This window comes from Artibeus jamaicensis, unplaced genomic scaffold (genome assembly GCF_021234435.1).
Source record: "Artibeus jamaicensis isolate MK-2021 breed Jamaican fruit bat unplaced genomic scaffold, CSHL_Jam_final contig_944, whole genome shotgun sequence".
NCBI lineage: Eukaryota > Metazoa > Chordata > Mammalia > Chiroptera > Phyllostomidae > Artibeus > Artibeus jamaicensis.
This window is the reverse complement of record NW_026522020.1, coordinates 2204717-2222484: the sequence shown is the minus strand read 5'-3', so window position 1 is coordinate 2222484 and position 17768 is coordinate 2204717. Positions and strand designations below refer to the sequence as shown.

Here is a 17768-nt window from a genome sequence, read left to right as displayed (position 1 = left end):
AGCTAACTTCTAGAAGTAAAAAAAAGGCAACAAGAGGTTTGACTGGTTAGAATTCTTTGTCAGCCACTCGGGTCACATGCTTGAGTGGACAGAGAAGGCAAAGCCTGTCCAGCGCTTTTTACTCCATTCAATTCGTATTTCCATAGACCAAGAGAGTGTTACCTAAGGGCAAAATGCAATGTGGTGAAAACTACACGTCCTTTCCAGAGATGAGAGAAAGAGCTGACTATACCTTGCAGAAAGAAAAGAAGGTGACATCACGAGCCCAGGTTTGGCCCATGGAAACCTTTAAGAATGTCCTTCTCTGCAGCCCAGGCATCTTTGACTCATTCATCCAAGAAGTACTGGTGGAGTCCAGTGCAGTGCTGGGCCCGGGGGCTCCGGTGCAGACCCCCACAGGTGGGTCTCTTTCCTCCCCAGAACTCATCCTCCATCAGGGGAGACAGACAGACAATTTAAACAGATAAACAGGCCCATCAGAGGTTGTGGAAAGGCTAAGAAGGACTCGAGGGCTGACAGGGTACAGAGCGACGGGAAGGGGTAGCCCACCGGAGGATGGGCGCACAGGAGGCCTTCTGTGGGACTGATCTGCATTCATTCCAAAAGGCGATGAGAAGCTTTCTGTGTATAAAAGACTAAAATCGGTAATGAGAAACAACTTTAAAATTATACTCATCACACCAGCCCAAGGGCCAGGGAAAGGAAGACACTTTGGGAAATTCCGATGACTTTGTGGAAGCAAAGGGCAGAGGTGAACGAAAATAATATGCCTTTATGGAGCATGTACCATGTGCCAAGTATGGTGCCAAGCACTTTACAACGCCTCTTACGTAACCCCTAGAATTATCCTGCCAAGGCAGGTGCTGTTACTCCCATTTTACAGTCAAGGGCACTGAGGCTCAGAGAGGCAAAGTGATTTGCCGAAGTCCCATATTTACTAAGTGGTAGAGCTGAGACCCAGGCTGTGACTGTCAGAGCCTAGAGACCTTGCTCTCTGCCACCACACTCACTGGCTTCCAGCAATTCCCAAATAATAGTACATAAGGTCACGACTGACATCTACAACACACCAGGCCTCAGAGGTAATGATCCCCGTCAGCAACCAATGGAGACAAGCAGAGAGAAGGCAGGGGACAGGACTTTGCAACCAAGTAGAATGTGCTCACAGGGCAATGTGCTCCCCCAGCACCAGCTGGCACCGCAGCAGATCAGGCGAAGGGTCAGGGAACATATTCAGTAGTTGCCTAACAGAAATGGGCAAACCGGAGAGCAGGCAGAACTGAGTGTCCCCACTCTCTCCTTTTGGGGCCCACTGCTGTTCTAGACAATCCAAGGATGACAGTGCAGTATTCTGACCATGAACAACAGTGGCCACCCATACTCAGGGGATCTGTTAGGAAGTGTGACTCATGGGACACAGTCGCAGGGCCCTGTTCTTCCTGGCACTTTGAGTAGTAGGTACTTCACGCCCCCTTTCCTTGTACCACCATCCTTCCTCCACAGACCTCCAGCCTCGCATGTGCATGAGTGCACCCGTGGGCCCACATGCACGCGCACCCTGAAGCTCCTCCGCCCCGCCCCCCCGCACGCTCCATTCTCCAGGACCAAGATTCTGGGTGAGGAGAAAAGGGGGGCCACATCTTGGCTCATTGGTGTGCCCTTATCTGAAATTCTGAAATCATTGCTTCAGTTCAACATCAAGGGCAATAATCCTCCTGAAGTTGCAATCTCATGGAGGGCATCTGTAGATCATACGGAGCCAAAGGTCGTAAACACGGTCAACACTGCAGTGATTTTATGAGTTTCCCGCATCACGCAGCCCCTCAGAACTTTTGGGGGCTTCTGTGCGCCTAGATGGTTTCGGTCCCAACTCTACCTCAGACTGGGGGACGCTGTTTACTAATATGAAGAGCAAGCAATCCACATTCACTCTCGAGCATTACGACCATGAACCACTACTGAGCAACCCAATAAAGCTTCTACCCTAGGACCTGAGCAGACCCAACACGCAAAATCCATGGCTCCTACCCACCGAGTATTTATGCGGAGTGTTGGTGCTATGCTGGGAACTGGCGCCAGAAAGCCAGGTTAGACGTAGCTCGTATCCATCAGGAGGGCTCTCAACCAGGCAGTTAAAGGGCCGGTGAGACGGGCCAGGTGGGGAGCATGGGGGGCCAAACACAGAGCAGGGCAGAGATGTGGTCTTGCTGGGGGCGAGGGGTGGCAGCAACTGCAGAGTGGGGTTGTCTGTGAGGGAGTTCCTGGAACCCCTTTTAAGGTCATTTCTTTTTTAAGGCTGAAGCCGATAGTTAGAAGATCCAGCCTTCCGCTCACTCCTCGCTCCTTCGACCAGACTGGAGCTGCTTCTTGGCGCTCCTGAAGTAAAGAAGCTGCATGAACAAGTCTACTGCCCTCGAATGATCTCTAAGACCTGCCGGGGGAAGCGAAGGGGGCTTCCTGGGATCTCCGCAGTGTTGTTTTATTCTGCCTCGCATTCTTTAGCAGTTTGCATACCTGCCCCTGCTACTGATGTGTGCCTACCTATTCATCTACCTAGGTTCCTCACGGGCAGGGTTTCAGTGTCAGCTTTGGTGTCATTTTGATGATACCCAGGTGTCAGTCCATGGTTTTTTAGTCCCTAAGCACTCAGCAAATGTTTCTGTATAAATGTGACTTCCCTCCTCTCTTTGCTCTGGGTCCCATATCCAAGCAAGGAAGTTCTGAGTCCAGGTAATTCTACCACCGCCCGTCAGACCCCGCTGACATGGCCCTATTTGAGGACTTCAGTCGCCAATGACCCCAACCACTATCTGTGACTTCTGACTCCTGGCATCAGCTGCCCCTGCATGGCCCCACCCCACCACCACCCCTGAAACCTTGGTCAGCAGCTTCTTGAGGGCCCCAAATAAAACCAATTCTCCTCAGCCTCACCCTCAGAACTAGGGAGGGACACAGCCCACCTGCCCGAGAGTATGTCTCCTTCCAAGCCCTCTGACTCTTTTCCTCCCGGCATATTGAATCTCTTGCTCTTCTACAAATACGCTCTCTAATTTCCCACTTTGCTTTGTTCACACAGGATTCTACTCCTAGCCAGCTTTTTATTCTTGTTTACTACGTGTTTACCAAGTGCCAGGCCCAGAGTTTTATATTCAGTCTCTCAAGGTCATATAAAGGTGGCAGTGTGTTCCGATGACACAGCATACACACCCTTTTGAATCCACTAGGATAAAATGTTAGAGATTTCATAGGTTAATCATTTCCCTCTTGGAACTTATATGACCTTTATTGGTATTGCCTCACCATTTATCAAAGCAAAGAAAATAGGGTCAGAGAGAGAATGAGAGAAATAGATGTCAATAAATGCCCAAAATAAAACTGCGATTGTGGTATAACAGTTTTAGTGGAAATAATCCCTGCCTCCCAAGTTCAGCCCCATCACTATAAATGCAGCCACCAAGTTTCGATCCTTTTCATATTGGTTTGCACCAGGGCACTCTGGGCAACCCCCAAGAATTTTTCAGGAGGGACATTTGCAAAGTCAAAACGATTTCCATAGTTACGATATTGGACTTTTTCCGCTCTCATTCTCCCCCAAGCGCACAGGGGAGTCTCCCAGTGGCCTGAGGACACTCGATGTAACAAAAGATTGAATGCAGAAGATATAAAAATCCAGTTCTCTTTGGCTAAGCCAGTGAGAAGAAAAAGTATAAAAATGATGCCACTCTTCACTAAATCTTTTTGTTTTGAAAAAGTAATTTTCTTCCACAAAAATACGATGTGTGATAGCATGTAATGGGTTTTTTGTAATTGAGTTGATTAATTTTTCTGATTGTTTTACTCTCTGACAGAGCAAGTATCAATAGACATAATCCACCTAAACAAAAGCAAACAGGTCCTGAGGCCAAAAAGTTGGGAGAACTCTTGTCCTAGACAAAATCTAGGACTGTCCCTCAGCCCAGGGTGGATACATTCACTCCATCTGTACCTGTGGCCAGGGGGAAGTAAAGCCAACTTTAAGAAAATTACTCTACACAGGTTAAATTCCTCTCTCTTGTACCCTATTTGGAGATCTCAGCCGGCCTGAAGGCCGGGTGGGAGGAGCCAGGTGGCGGGCGGGGCATTAGGTGGGAGGGGCCTCGCCACTGGCAGAAAGTACATCACAGAGAGCCTGGTACTGCAAGGGGAGTGTTTCTGTGCCCTGTATCCTGGGATGCCGCCTGGACCAATGAGATGCGGGCAACGTCACAAGCAGCCGCCTCCTGGGCGGTCTTGGCTCTCGTGCCCTGGGGCTGCCTGCTGCTCCGCTCAGTGTTTCTGTTCCCCGTGGCCGTGGCCGGCCGGCCAACATGGTGGACTACTACGAGGTGCTGGGCGTGCCCCGCCGGGCCTCCGCCAATGCCATCAGGAAGGCCTACCGCAAACTGGCGCTCAAGTGGCACCCTGACAAAAACCCTGAGAGCAAGGAGGAGGCCGAGAGGCGATTCAAACAAGTGGCCCAGGCGTACGAGGTGCTGTCGGACGCCAACAAGAGGGAAGTGTACGACCAGTACGGCGAGGGGGCGGTGCAGGATGGCGACATGGGCAGTGGTGGGCCCTTCCAAGACCCGTTCCAGTCCGTCTTTACCTTCCGCGACCCGGCCGAGGTGTTTAGGGAGTTTTTTGGTGGCCGGCACCCATTTTCATTTGACTTGTTCAGAGACCCGCTAATTTGGGGGGGTCGGAGGAGCTCCCGGAGAAGCAGAAGCAGAGGATCCGCACCCCCTTACTCCACCTTCAGTAAATTCCCAGTGTTCGATGTTTTTTCTTCTTTAAATACAGGATTTAGTTCCTTTGCTGTTGAGAGGAATGGGGGCTCTTCTTCCTTCTCCATGGCTTGCGGCAACGGTGGGATGGGGAACTTCAGGTCCGTGTCAACTTCCACCAAAATCATTAATGGCAAGAAAATCACCACCAAGAGAATCATTGAGAATGGCCAAGAAAGGGTGGAAGTGGAAGAGGACCGGGAGTAAAGTCCCTGATCGTCAAGGGCAAACAGCAGCTGCTGCGCATCAACACCAAGTAACACCCGAGCTCGTCTGACTGAAAACACAACAGGAGCGCCAGCAGGACATTTTTTGTGTGTGTGTGAAGATTCCAAGTGGACTCTACGAATAACTACTCAACAATTTATAAACAGCTCATGCCAATCAATGCGTAGTAGTTCTTATTGTTGGGACCACACGAATAGGACCGTCTGTTGAAAATGTCCGCATACCCATTGCTGTTTATCGAATATAACCCTGAGGCAGACGGTGTGAATCTCACAGTGGGGAGGGGGTGGCAGGATGGGGGGGGGGAGTGTTCGCAGCAGCAGCCAAGCAGCTGGTTCTAAAGTTAACATGGTCGAGATGAAACAGTTTACTTCACTTTTCTAGCACACAGTGGGAAAAGATATGAGTATATTAATACCTAAAGATGGTTGTAGTTCTGTATACCTGCTGGTGACATAGTAAAAGTTAACTTGTTTAAACATGATGTTGAGCCTAGGTTTCTGAAAAGCAGATAAACGTGGTAAAGTGGAGGTAAGAGTTTCCCATGGGTGCTGTAACAAGCCACCACAGACTTGGTGGCTTTGAAAATATCCACGTTTATTCTCTAAAAGGTCTGCAGGTCACAGTCTGAAGTCAGCTTCACTGAACTAAAAGTGTGGGCAGGAACATGCTCCTTCCAAAGGCTGTGGGCTAAGTGAGTTTCTCACCATCACATGGTTGGTTAATAATATTAGGACCATATTCAGATCACTTAATAAAACAGTGGTAGTGATGATTCAAGTATTTACATTCATGCAAATCTGACTCCAAGCCTTGACCCAACTCAGGGGTTGTTCTACGTCCATCATCGACGGAAATGGGAAAAGCAGTTTTATGAAGGCTGTGTAAAACTATCGCATTGCCATGCTCAGGTTGTGTTTCCTATCGAGTCAGGGTGACAAAGCCGGGTGTTGCTTGGAATATTGATCGGGTGAGGCGACACACACACATCTGAGGGAGTGGACCAGTCTGTGCCCCGGAGAAACCCTTTTGGAGTACGGTTGCCTTGGGGTCATCTGTCACACACTGTGCCACTTCCCCAGTCATCTCCAGGGGAAGGCTTGCATAAGAGCAAAGAGACAACCGAACTAGACCAACTGACCGTGCAGCCTGTATGAGAGTTTGGTGCCCTTCAAGTCCAATCCTCATGAGATAACGCGCAAACTACACAGCAGGAAGCTAGGATCCAGCCACACCTGTCCCACAGGGGCATGAGGGGTCTATTAAAATCACATCAAAGAGCTACCATACCAGAATGAAACAGAGCTTTTGAAAAAACAAGATCATTTGCTTGCCAAGCAAAGGAACTCACACCAGCAAAGACGTTCCCGGAGTAATTTGCTGGAAGAGAGCATTTTGGGGAGCAGGCGAAAACAGGGGGTTGGGAGTTTTGATGTGATATGAAGAAGGGTCCACACTTTCATGGTAGATGTGCCAAGTAAGAGTTGAAAAATGCCACTCTTGAGAGGACAAGATAAGAGCATTTGTATCTACACAACGGGTTAAAATAAGCCCCCATCGTTCAGCAGCCAGGAAAGTCTTCACTTGGGTCCAGCAGAAGTCTTAGAGGTCACAGATCTTTAACAGCTCTGGCTCATTCTAATAGTGGAGGACATACACAGCACTGAGTTTTGAAATACCCTGGATTACTGCTCCTAGGTGGGAAGTTTCTCCTTAACAGAAATCTAGACAAAAAACTGTACTTGAAAAATAAATAAATAAAATTTAAAAAAAAAAGAAATCTAAATGTCCAGTAATAGAATATGGCATAAATATATAATGCTACAATCACATAATGGAAATCTACGTGGTCATTGTAAAAAATAAAAGATAAGATAGGTTTACATTTAAAAAAAATCTAAAGCACTATTTAAAGAATTTTCAAAATTGAAAATCTCTTAAAAGTCTGGGCTTTCGGATCAAAAAAATAAAAGGCATTTCCTCTGTTGCAAACCGGACCACCTCGAGTCAGTCCCCTGTGGTGAGGAACTCCCTGAAATCACATCTTCCCACGGAGCACAGCCGACAGGGAGAGTCATTCCTGCAACACCCGAGAGGCCTGGAGACCTGTGGCCATCTCAGCAGAATCCCAGCAGCCAAACACTTCCCTGGGCTGGTGCGCCACACATACCTGGTTTAGATCCACTTACCACGTACAAGGGGAAGAGAGACCTCCCTCACCTTAGGAAATCATTCCCTCGACTGCCTACCTTTCTAGAAGTTTCTAATTCTACCTATCCATCTTTGTCCATAAACATCGTCCTTCCACCGCCTTGGCTCCCACGAACGCTTCCATATCCCCTTCAGCATGACACTGCTGATCAGCAGTTTGGTGTAACTGCACTCTGGGTGGTCGTCACTGGCCTCATTCCTGAAATAGCCTGTCCATCTTTATCCCACTCAGTTGAATTTTGGACTTTTTAGTAACTTAGAGAACTCTTCCTCCTACTCAAAAGCAACTTGTTGTATACCCAACCAGAAATCAGCTTTGTGAAGGTGTTCTCTAGGGGAATCTCACTCTGCTTCCACTTAGGGGATAAGAATGTTTGTGGGCCAGGGAGGTGCTTCATTTGACTTGTCTGTGCTGGATAAAATTAAGAAGGGTTCTTTCCTAGGAACTTTATGAAAACAAAATAATTGATTGAAAATAAATTTATATCACCTCACTAAGGGGGAATAGTAACTGACTTGAAGTAAGCAAGATCATTAATTTTTTTAAATGCACATAAAAAGCAAAAAAGATCACAGTGGATGACACAGAAAGTAAAATCAGTAATACAAATATACTCTTTAGAGACACTCTCCCATGATGAAATGGAAAAATACAGAAGATAAATTTGGAGACTAAGATGACAGCGACAGACACTGGAAAACAGAAATCTATGGATGACACACCTTCCCAAAGGAACCAGAAGAAAAACTTAACAATTTAGAGGAGAACTTGAAAATGTTCAATAACATCTGGCATTAACTGTAGACCCACTGTGCGTGGTAGGCACAAAAACAGCCCCGTACGTTTGTTCACAGTCTAATGCCTAGAACCTGACCCAGCAAAAGGGACTTCGCAGGTCTGATTATGGATCTTGAGATAAAGAGATTATCTTAGATCATCTGGGGAAAGTCAAGGTAATAGCAAGGGTCTTATAAATGAACGAGGACAGCAGGAGAGCAGAGGGTTGAACACCTGCTACCCCGCATTGACAGACATGGGAAAGTGCCAGAGAATTTCCACAGTAACAACAGCACAAGAAAAAACTTGTTAAAAATGAAAGAAAGAAAGAAAGAAAGAAAGAAAGAAAGAAAGAGCAAAAAGAACGAGTCTATACCAAATGGAAGGAATAAAATCAAGTATATATATTATGTGAGTTTACAGAATTCTTACAGCAGAAGAAACAATCATGAGAGGCATTTTAAAAATGTTATTAAAAACTCTTTAAGCAAGTTTTTTAATGAAGTTTTTAAGTTGAAATAGACATGACTTTACATAAATGGCCAAATGAGTTTTGGCAAAGGTGGCAAGAGCATCCAATGGGGGAAGACAGTCTTCACAGCATGGATTTCTGGGGAAACTGGACACCCACATACTAGAGAATGAAACTGGGCTCTGAGCTCACACCTCACACAAAAACCAACTCAATGTAAATAAAGCACATACACGCAAAGCCTGATGCACACTAAAGCTCCTAGAAGAAACTGCAGGACAAATTTCGACATTAGATTTGGCAATGATTTTCGGATATGACACCAAAGCCAGGTAATAAAAAAATACACAAATTGGACTTTATGAACATTTCTAAATTTGTACATCAAATGATACTATCAACAGAGTAAAAAAAAATCCCACAAAATGAGAGAAAATATTTGCTAATCATTTATCTGCTGAACAATTAATATGCAGAATACACAGACAACTTAAAAAACCCAACAACAACAAGAAAAACACATTCATAAATGGGCAAAAGACTTGGAAGAACATTTCTCGGAGGCAGATACACAGATGGCCAACAAGCACATGAAGACATGCTCAACATCACAAATACAAATGCAAATCAAAACCACAGTGAGATGCCACATCACATTTACTAGAACGATTACTTAAAAAAAAAAAGAAAACAAGTGATGGAGAAGATGTGAAGAAATTGAAACCCTCGTGGTCTACTGGTAGAAAAGTAAGACTGTGCCAACAATGGAAAATAATAGGACAGTTCCTCTAAGAATTAAAAAGAAAACTACCCCATGATTCAGCAATTCCACTGCTGTGTGTGTAAACCCCAAATCACTTCAAGCAAGGTCGTAAAGAGATATCTGAACCCCACGTGCACAGCCGCATTATTCACAGCAGCTCAAAGGTGAGAGTCATCCCAGTGCCTCTCAAAGGGTGAATAGATAAGCAGACGCCGTAAATTATACACTGGAGTATCAGGCAGCCTTAACCAGATTGGAAATTCCAACATACAGCATAACGTGAATGCAACTTGAGGACATGATACTCAATGAAATAAGCCAATCACAAAAAGACAAATACTATAATACAATAAAAGACAAATTTATGGGGTACCCAGAGGAGTCAAGTTCACAGAGACGTGAAGTAGAAGAGTGACCGTTGCCAGGGGCAGGCAGGGTGGAGGGTGGGCGGGGGGTGGGGAGTCGGTGTTGAACAGGAATAGAGTTTCAAATTCTCAAAATTAAAGGAGTTCTAGAAATTAGTTGCACAGCTACGTGAAATAGTAAACGTTAGTGAAGTGTATACTTTACCATGGTTAAGATGGTAAACCTTACGTTCAGTGTATTTTACCACAATTTTTAAAATGTTAAAAGTTGGACTATCAAGAAAGTACCACAGTAATAAAACTATGTGCACCAATCACGCAGCTATACATATAAGCAAAAACTATTAAAATTCCAAATATAAATTGAGCTACATTTAAATAGGGTGTCATTTAAGACATCTTTTGCAGAATTGGGCACATTGAGGTTTTTTAATACAAACATTAAAAATATGCATTTTAAGAGCATCAGTGGAACATCCACAAGAACTGCCTGTGTGCTGCCTGATACAGGAGCTGTCAGTGGTACCTAGGGACCATTTCAAACGTTCCTAGTGCAGACCGAAATGTGCTCTCAGTATAAAATACACACCAATTTTTTTAAACCAGTAGCCCTGCCTGGTGTGGCTCAGCAGATTGAGTACCAGCCTATGAATCCAAGGGTCGCAAGTTCGATTACCAGTCAGGGCAGATGCCTGGGTGGCGGACCAGGGCCCCTACTGGGACTCAGTTCGTGACTCAGTGTCTCCGCTCCTACCCAGCCAGCGAAAATTGCACAAACGTAAAGAGGGTGCCTTCACCAAAGGACAATCACGGGAACCACACCGCCGTGTGTGAACCCTATCCCGGAACTTCACCCCCACCTCTCATTCCTCTTACTGACCATCACAGACCTTCACCGCACGACTGACGCCACTGGAACAATCTATCTCACCAAAGGCTTAGACGAAGAATGAGAGGAAGAAACCCACAGAGAAGATGGGTAGGTACGGCAGCACCTGGAACCAGTTTAAAAATTAAAACGCGCCCTGCCCGACACATGGATTGCATATAAGCACAGATACAGACCTGAGACAGTGGCTTCCTGTGGGCGCAGTTAATGCCCCCAATGAAGACCATGTTGGGCATGACCGGCCTGGGGTAGTCAAACACAAAGTCCCCTCTGAACAGCCACAGGGATGCGTAGCTGAAAACATCCACCAGTGACACCTCTCTCTGAAAAAGCTCAGAGGCCAGGCTTGCATAAGGAGATAAAGAAATGTGGCAAACATACTTCATGACCAGAGGGTAGAGCATGTTCTTGACCCTTTGCAGGAATGTCATGTGGTCTGAAAGCCTCGTTAGTAGCCTAGGAATATATGAGGAAGGGTTTGGGCACTGTGTGCCCTCAGAATCAAAGTCACATGGAAGGGCACGCAAAAAAAACACAGCAGGAACGGACAGGTACTGAGCCAGCACTGCCCCGCAGGGGTAGAGGGGGTCCGTCAAGACCACGTCAAAGGCGTTGGCATTCAATTGCCTGATCAGGTCCTTGTTATGCACCAGCTCCTCACAAGACTTTTGAAACATGAGAGACATATTTTTTATCATTTCCACAGTTTTCCAAAATGTTCTTAGATAATGCATTCTTTCAAAAATCAGGTAGCTCTGTCCCAGCATGATGTCCTGAAATTCTTCCTGGGTGTACAAAGTGGCGTAGGTTTTCAGGGTGAAAAAGTCTTCCTCCTTGATGTGCAAAGTCACCTCTGGTGAAAGGACCACTATTTGGTGGCCCCTGGCGTGGAGCTCCTCCACAACCTCCCGCATGCTGAGCCAGTGGCTGCCGTCCATGGGGACCACCAGCACCTTCCCGCCCTCAGCCCAGAGCCCAGCACACAGGCAGAGCAGCAGCCCCGTGAGTGCCGGGAGGGGAAGCAGTGGCCCCGCAGCCATCTCCGCAGATGTAGGAGCAGCTGACTTTTCGGCTCCGACTGAGTCTCCTACGTGGGATTCCTTTGTCTTATGCTGTCATCGAGCCAATTAACAGAAGGGCACGTCACTGCAGGGCTGGGTGCCCCACTTATGTTAATCATTACAGAATCGATCTGCCCTTGTCCTTCACCCTTCTACGTTTCCTAAGGAGATAACAATCCCCCTTATTTTGGGAATCCCCCCTTCTCTTTGAGAAGAGAACTCAGAGAAGTTCATCTGAGTTTTGCTGCTTTCTCCAGGGGACTTTCTAGTTCACTCTCCTTATTTCTCATTCAATTCCCCAACAAGGTTGTGGGTGCCCACATCAACTTTCCACCACGCCCGCTCCTCTGTGAACCGGGTTCTGCAGGGTTGTGACTGAGCTCCCAGGGGTCCCCAGTGCCCAGTCCCCAACCAGAACCTTGCTGCTGGATGTGCCCTTATTTGAGAACTCTTAAAACTCTTTCCTTCCATTGGTGGGTAACACAGAACACCCTCAGCAAGCATATGTTACATGGCCAAGACAGCTTCCTGCGATGGGAAAGGGGAGCCTGGCTCTCTGGTTTTGTCCTTCTTCCACACGAGCTCGTCTCTGCCATGTGCAGGGACGAGCCTGCTTGAGCAGCTGTCAACAACGGGAACATCTGGAGAAACCCTGAGCCCGAGCCTTGGTAAAGACAGCCCCGGGTTTCTTAAGGTTTCTTCACCCACCTCCGGGAATAGGAGTTGGGGTTCTCTGCAGCACAAGTGGGCAGTGATGCAGTGGGGCTGGAACTCACCCTCCTCCCAGGGTCTGTGCTCCCCGGGACAGCAGGGAGCTGCCACCTCGCCTTGGGCCAGGCAGGCTCTGTCTGAATTCCTCTCCTCTGTGCTGCTGTGGGTAGCAGTCTTTCACTACTTAGTTTCAGGGAGTAAGATGTGCCTTAATCCAGGCCTTTTGTACATCTTGCAGCCCTGAGTCCTCATGAGAATGGATTCCTCCAGAGCAGAGCAGGGTGGACCGCACGCCCTGGGGATGGTGTAAGTGGGCTCCTGCCCATCCTTGGTTTCTGCCACACGGACATCCAGGCTCAGGCGGCCATGACCAGTGAGGCTGCGGCTTCCCTTTGGAAGGAAATGACCCCATAACAGAGTCCACCCTGGGCATATGCACGCACACCAAGACACTGCCCGTGTGGCACCAGCCGCCACAACTCAGGCAGGGTGAGGTCCAGCCCCGTCTGGTAGGCTCTGAATCCAGGATCCAGCCTCTCTTGACAGCAACGGCTCTGCTCTCTTTTTCTGATACTCTTTCTGTCTGGGACACAACTGTATGTTTTCCCCAAGGCTCCATTTCTGTCCCTCACTCACAGGTGGAATCCTACCATTTCTGTCCACACCCCCCCACACAGACACATACACACACTCACTTCTACAAAAAGCCATGCAACCTAACCCGAGTGTGCAGGCCCCAGGCTGCTCACACCCCACATTAAAATCCTGAGGGCCACAGAGCCAATAGCTGGGAAGCTGCAACCTCAGCTTGTTACTGGTGCAACAGCCGCTGTTATTATTATCAGTGAGAGAAGCTGCCCTCCAGGATTCTCACCACCACCTTGTCACTGGCAGAAGCAGCAAGTCACTGGAGCAGGATCACCTTCTTTCTGTAAAGAACTCGGTAGGCCCCGTCCCTTGCACAGCTGTCACTGCACCGGACACTGTTGCAGGGCACGTATCCCAGGGCCATCTTTCTAGCTTTTGTCACTGTGACCACCAGCTCTGTGGTCACAGCCCAACCTGACAAGAGGCTGTGAGCCAAGTAAGAACACAGGGGGCACCTAGGGATCTGGTGACGGTGGTGGTGTTTGCTCTGCTCCGATGGGAGATCTAAATAAATCTAGAGAGAATAGATGAGGAGGCATGTGGTGACCTGGACGGGAAGATCTAACATGGGAAGGCTCTTGATTTTGAACCAGAGTAAGCTGTAGATTTAACAAAATGCCAAACAAAATCTCACTGGGATTTTTAACATGGCAAATAATGTTTACTTCACGCACAAGCATTTCCGTCCTCTGGTAATGCAACAGTAGTCCTTATCATACCAGCACTCTGCCAGGTAATCATTATAATTTTTACCACGCCCCCCCCCAAAATGTTTAAGCTGTCTCAAGGCACTAGACAGAAAGGAATAATAGGCAGAAACTGAAGGGGAACAAGTGGACACCAAATGGCATGGGAACAGGACAGTGGCCAAAGGCCTGGGAAGTCTCTGCTCTCTTCCCAGCCCTCACCTCCCATACCCCTAGGTCTGCCCTCACCCATTGCACCAGCTCCTCCCTGTTAACAGGGAGGTTATCTACAGCTCCTGCGTCTCCATGTAGCCAGAGGGTGGCCGGCACCTCAGTCAGTTTATCTCCCCAGGTGGCCAGCACCACCGTGGGGCAGTGAGGCTGAGAGGCATTCGCGTGTCCTCCATGCTGTGGCAGGTTTCCTTGGCAACCCTGCTCACTGCACCAAACTGTCAGAGCAGACCTCAGGGTACCGGGTACCAATGCCAGGGGAGAACTCCAGCTGCACCGAGGATAGTGGAGACCACCACTATGCCAGCCACCAGGGGAAGAAGGCCCAACACCTCTGCCCACTGCATCTTGCCACTGCAGTCGCCAGAGAGAACTCAACATGATCTCGCACTGGATGCAACACACTCTTCTTACACGGGAGACAATGAGTCAGCTCCAGCAGCGCCCCCTGTGGCCAGCAGGTGTCTACCCCAGCCGACACAGAGCTTCTCCCCCCACCCACACCACTGTAATGCAGTGGGAAGGCCCTGGCCCCTCCCCTTGGAGGGGAGATTCAACAGTTGGGTTGCCAGGTGCCACGTGATCTTTCTTCCAGCCTGAAACAGGAAAGACATTCCCGCACCAGGCGATAAGGCAGTGGGGGCTCCTGGTGGGGAAGACTCGCGTGCCCAGGGCCCATTGTATGTGGCGGGTGAGGCCAAAAGGTGGCCCTGGGGAGACTGCCTTTCCCAGCACCCACTCCAGTGGCTCTTTGCATGCAGGCAAGCCACAGCTGGTGCCACGTCACACCCCTGAAACTCACTCTCAGATGCACTGATGTCCCCACCGACCCCTGCACAGAGGCACAGAAAGGGCAGGAAGCATGCTGAGCAGTGAGTGAGTAAACGATGGGAAACTCCCAAGCAGGCCAGTGCAGGCAGCAGGAGGCTGCACGTAGACCGTGCTCTCACCTCCTAGGGCTGCTGATGCAGAGCGCCCGGACTGGGGCACTGAGGACAGCAGAGAGTGAGTGGCCTCATACTCCGGAGGGCAGAGCCCAAATCGGGGATGGTCCCTTGAGGGCTCTGGCGGGGTGGGGGGTCTTTCTCTGCCGTTCCCAGCTCCTGGCGTTTGCCTGCAGGTCTTGGTCCTCCCTCCGAGTGAGGACGCACCACTCCAGGCGCGAGCCCACCTTCTCCCTGTGCATTCGCGCTGTTCCTCTGGTGTGTCTCTTTCTGTGTCCGAATTCCCTTTTATAAGGACACTAGTTGTATCGGATCAGGGACCCCCCTCAGGACCTCGTACTAACTGGATTACCTCCGCAAGGATTGTTTCCAAAGAAGGTCACATTCTCAGGTGCTGGGGGCTCAGGACTCTTCTGAGGGGGTCCCAATTCCACGAGCCTCATGGGCTAAGCTGGGGGCCCCAGCTCTCTCCTAAAGACTGGGGCAGCCACTGAGGTGGGCGCGGCAGGTTTGGCTTTGCGTTTCTGAAATGTTCCGCTCACGCAAAAGTACAGGATGACTTAGTAAGTCAGGCTGGACCCAGGAGTCCCACTGGGAGCCTGCTCCTGAGAGGCGAGGACCTGAACCAGAGCTGCAGAGGCCCTGGGGGGAGTGGAAATAACGCCGTTGTCCATCGGCTGCTGAGCAGATACACAAAGTGTGGAATATCCATGGCACAAAATACCATTTGGGAATAAAAAGTGATGCTACGACACGGGTGAACCTTGGAAACATCATGCTGAGTGGGAAAAAGTCAGTCCCTTTATTATTTGATTCGATTTGTATGAAACGATCAGCATAGGCAAATCCATAAAGACAGGAAGTTGACTGGTGGTGGCCAGAGGGTGAAGAGAAGAGGGAATCGGGAGTAACTGCTAATTGGTACTTCTGTGTGTGTGTTGGGGGGGGACTGAAAATCTTCTAAAACTGACTGTGGAGACGGTTGCACAACTCCGTGACGGCATGAAGCATCGCATCGTGAACTTTAAATGAATTGCACAGTATGTGAGTTATACCTTAATATAAAATAAAATACCCTACTAAATTTCATTCTCCTCAAATTATCCAAATTATTAGCCAACCTAGTTTCTAATGTTTCAGACACTTGTGTTGAATCCTTTTTACTTTTCAACCTTGACTCACGCTGGCACTTTGCCACTCTATACACAAGTGTTTTGTAACAAAAGCAACGCTGTGTAAGTGTTGCACACGTCTGTTCATCTCCAAGACAACCAGTCACAAAGAAAAACACAGGGTTGGGAAAGAGAAGGGAACCGCTAGAAGAATCGTAGCCACTGGCTTTGGTCACGTGTTCCTGAAAGTGCCTATTAAGAATGACTTGGCACTTTTGGGGTTTGGCTCCCTAACTTGCTTATAATTCAGTCCTCAGGTCAACCAACAGTACTGAAATTTTAACCTGAATGTGCTATTCTCGGAGACACCCGATAGGGGGAGGAGGTGACTCAGGGGTGGGCAAAGGGTGCTTGCCGCCCCCTCAGCACCCCGATCCTGCCTTGCTGTGTAGAAGTCACTGATACCCACTTGGAATTTATTCACATCAGCATTTCTCAAATTCAGTGCTATTGCCATTGGGGGTCAGGTCATTCTCTGTTGGGACTGAGTGGGCGGGCGTTTCTTGTGCTTTGTAGGGTTCTTAACAGCATCCCTGGACTTTACTTACTAGATGACAGTGTCACCTCCCAAATGCAGCAGCAAAAATGTCCTCAGGGATTACCCCTCGAGGGGCAAAAGTGCCCCTACTTGAGAACCACTCTCTGGATGATTCTGGAACACCACAGGAGGAAACTCTGGAACAGAAGAGCTACTGCTGAGGAACTGAAACCTAGTTTTCTGGGGAAATGCTCCCCCCAACTGTCGCAAGAAAACCACGTTGTCACCCTGGTTGATGTGGCTCAGTGGACTGAGCACCTGTGAACCAAAGGGTTGCTGGTTCAATTCCCAGTCAAAGTAGGTGCCTGGGTTGAGAGCCAGGTCCCCAGTAGGGGGCGAGCAAGAGGCAACCACACATTGCTGTTTTTCTCTCTCTCTCTTTCTCACTCTCTTTCCCTCTCTAAAAATAAATAAATGAAATCTATTTTTAAAAAAACCTGTGTTCATCACCTCACAGAGAGAAAGTGTCAGCCTGGATTGAGCTAAGGGGCAGAGGGGAGGGGAGGGTGCGGTTTCCTCTGACAGCCCACACCTGTGCTCTCTCTCTCTCGTCCTCTCTCTCTCACTCATACACATTTACATGCTGCCACCTGACCCTCACACAACCCTGGCGAGGACAAGCAGACGGTGCTGGTCCCATTTCCAGATGAGGAAGCAGAAGTCCAAGTCTACGAGGCCAGGAGGAGGCTGGCCAGACCCGCTGACAGGCCAATCAGCCTTCTTTCTTCCCTGCGTGAGGCTGCTACTTGCAGGCCAGCGGGTGACCACCGGTGGGAGAGTGTCAGGGAGAGGGGACTTGTCTTGCCCCTGCACCCACTTCGGCCGTGGCCTTGGGCAACACGCTCAGAGAGCAGCACCGGTTTGCCCCTTTACGAGACGGAGTTGGACGGCCCCGTCTGCGGGCCTCCATCCCACGATCGTGGCCTAAAGTGGCCCTGTCCTATCTGCATCACATTAAGTGTCCTGGGAACTTGGCCTTCCCTGCCCACCCACCACCATGTCCTGAGGCTTCCCGTGCCACACAGGGAGAGACAAATGCTCAGAGGTAAGCCACCTACCTCGGCCACACAGGCGGGTTCATTCCAAGCCTTAGAGCTCTTACTCTGCTGATACAGTGGGGACCAAGGCGGGACACCTGGAGCTTCACAAGTTTTATTTTCCACAGCAGTGCCTGGCCTTCTTCCCCCAGTGTCTGAGGGCGTCCACAGACACCTGCCTCGGGTCAGAGGTCAACATACCTTCTCTGTAAAGGGTTACACCCTAACTCTG

General features: G+C 48.9%; 2 protein-coding genes across 5 annotated transcripts in view; one reads left to right on the top strand and one right to left on the bottom strand.

Annotated features, from left to right (window-relative positions):
• Positions 1–17768, bottom strand: part of LOC119061001 (UDP-glucuronosyltransferase 1-6) — a 59878-nt gene that overhangs the window by 12771 nt on the left and 29339 nt on the right. The window contains exon 1 of one of the 4 annotated variants that reach the window (XM_053655208.1): positions 10685–13219. The exons of the other annotated variants lie outside the window; for them this stretch is intronic. Coding sequence (XP_053511183.1) covers positions 10685–11548 — 864 coding nt within the window. The 5' untranslated portion in view covers positions 11549–13219. Of the gene's footprint in view, positions 1–10684; positions 13220–17768 lie in introns of those variants that run through there. 4 annotated transcript variants of the gene reach the window in all.
• On the top strand, positions 4275–5102 carry LOC119061002 (dnaJ homolog subfamily B member 3). Its single transcript, XM_037161375.2, has one exon. The coding sequence runs from the start codon at positions 4347–4349 to the stop codon at positions 5007–5009; it is 663 nt and encodes a 220-aa protein (XP_037017270.1). The 5' UTR covers positions 4275–4346; the 3' UTR covers positions 5010–5102.

What these genes read in the sequence shown, in the direction of transcription:
- LOC119061002 (XM_037161375.2), top strand. Translation starts at nt 4,347, where the DNA reads ATGGTGGACTACTACGAGGTGCTGGGCGTGCCCCGCCGGGCCTCCGCC.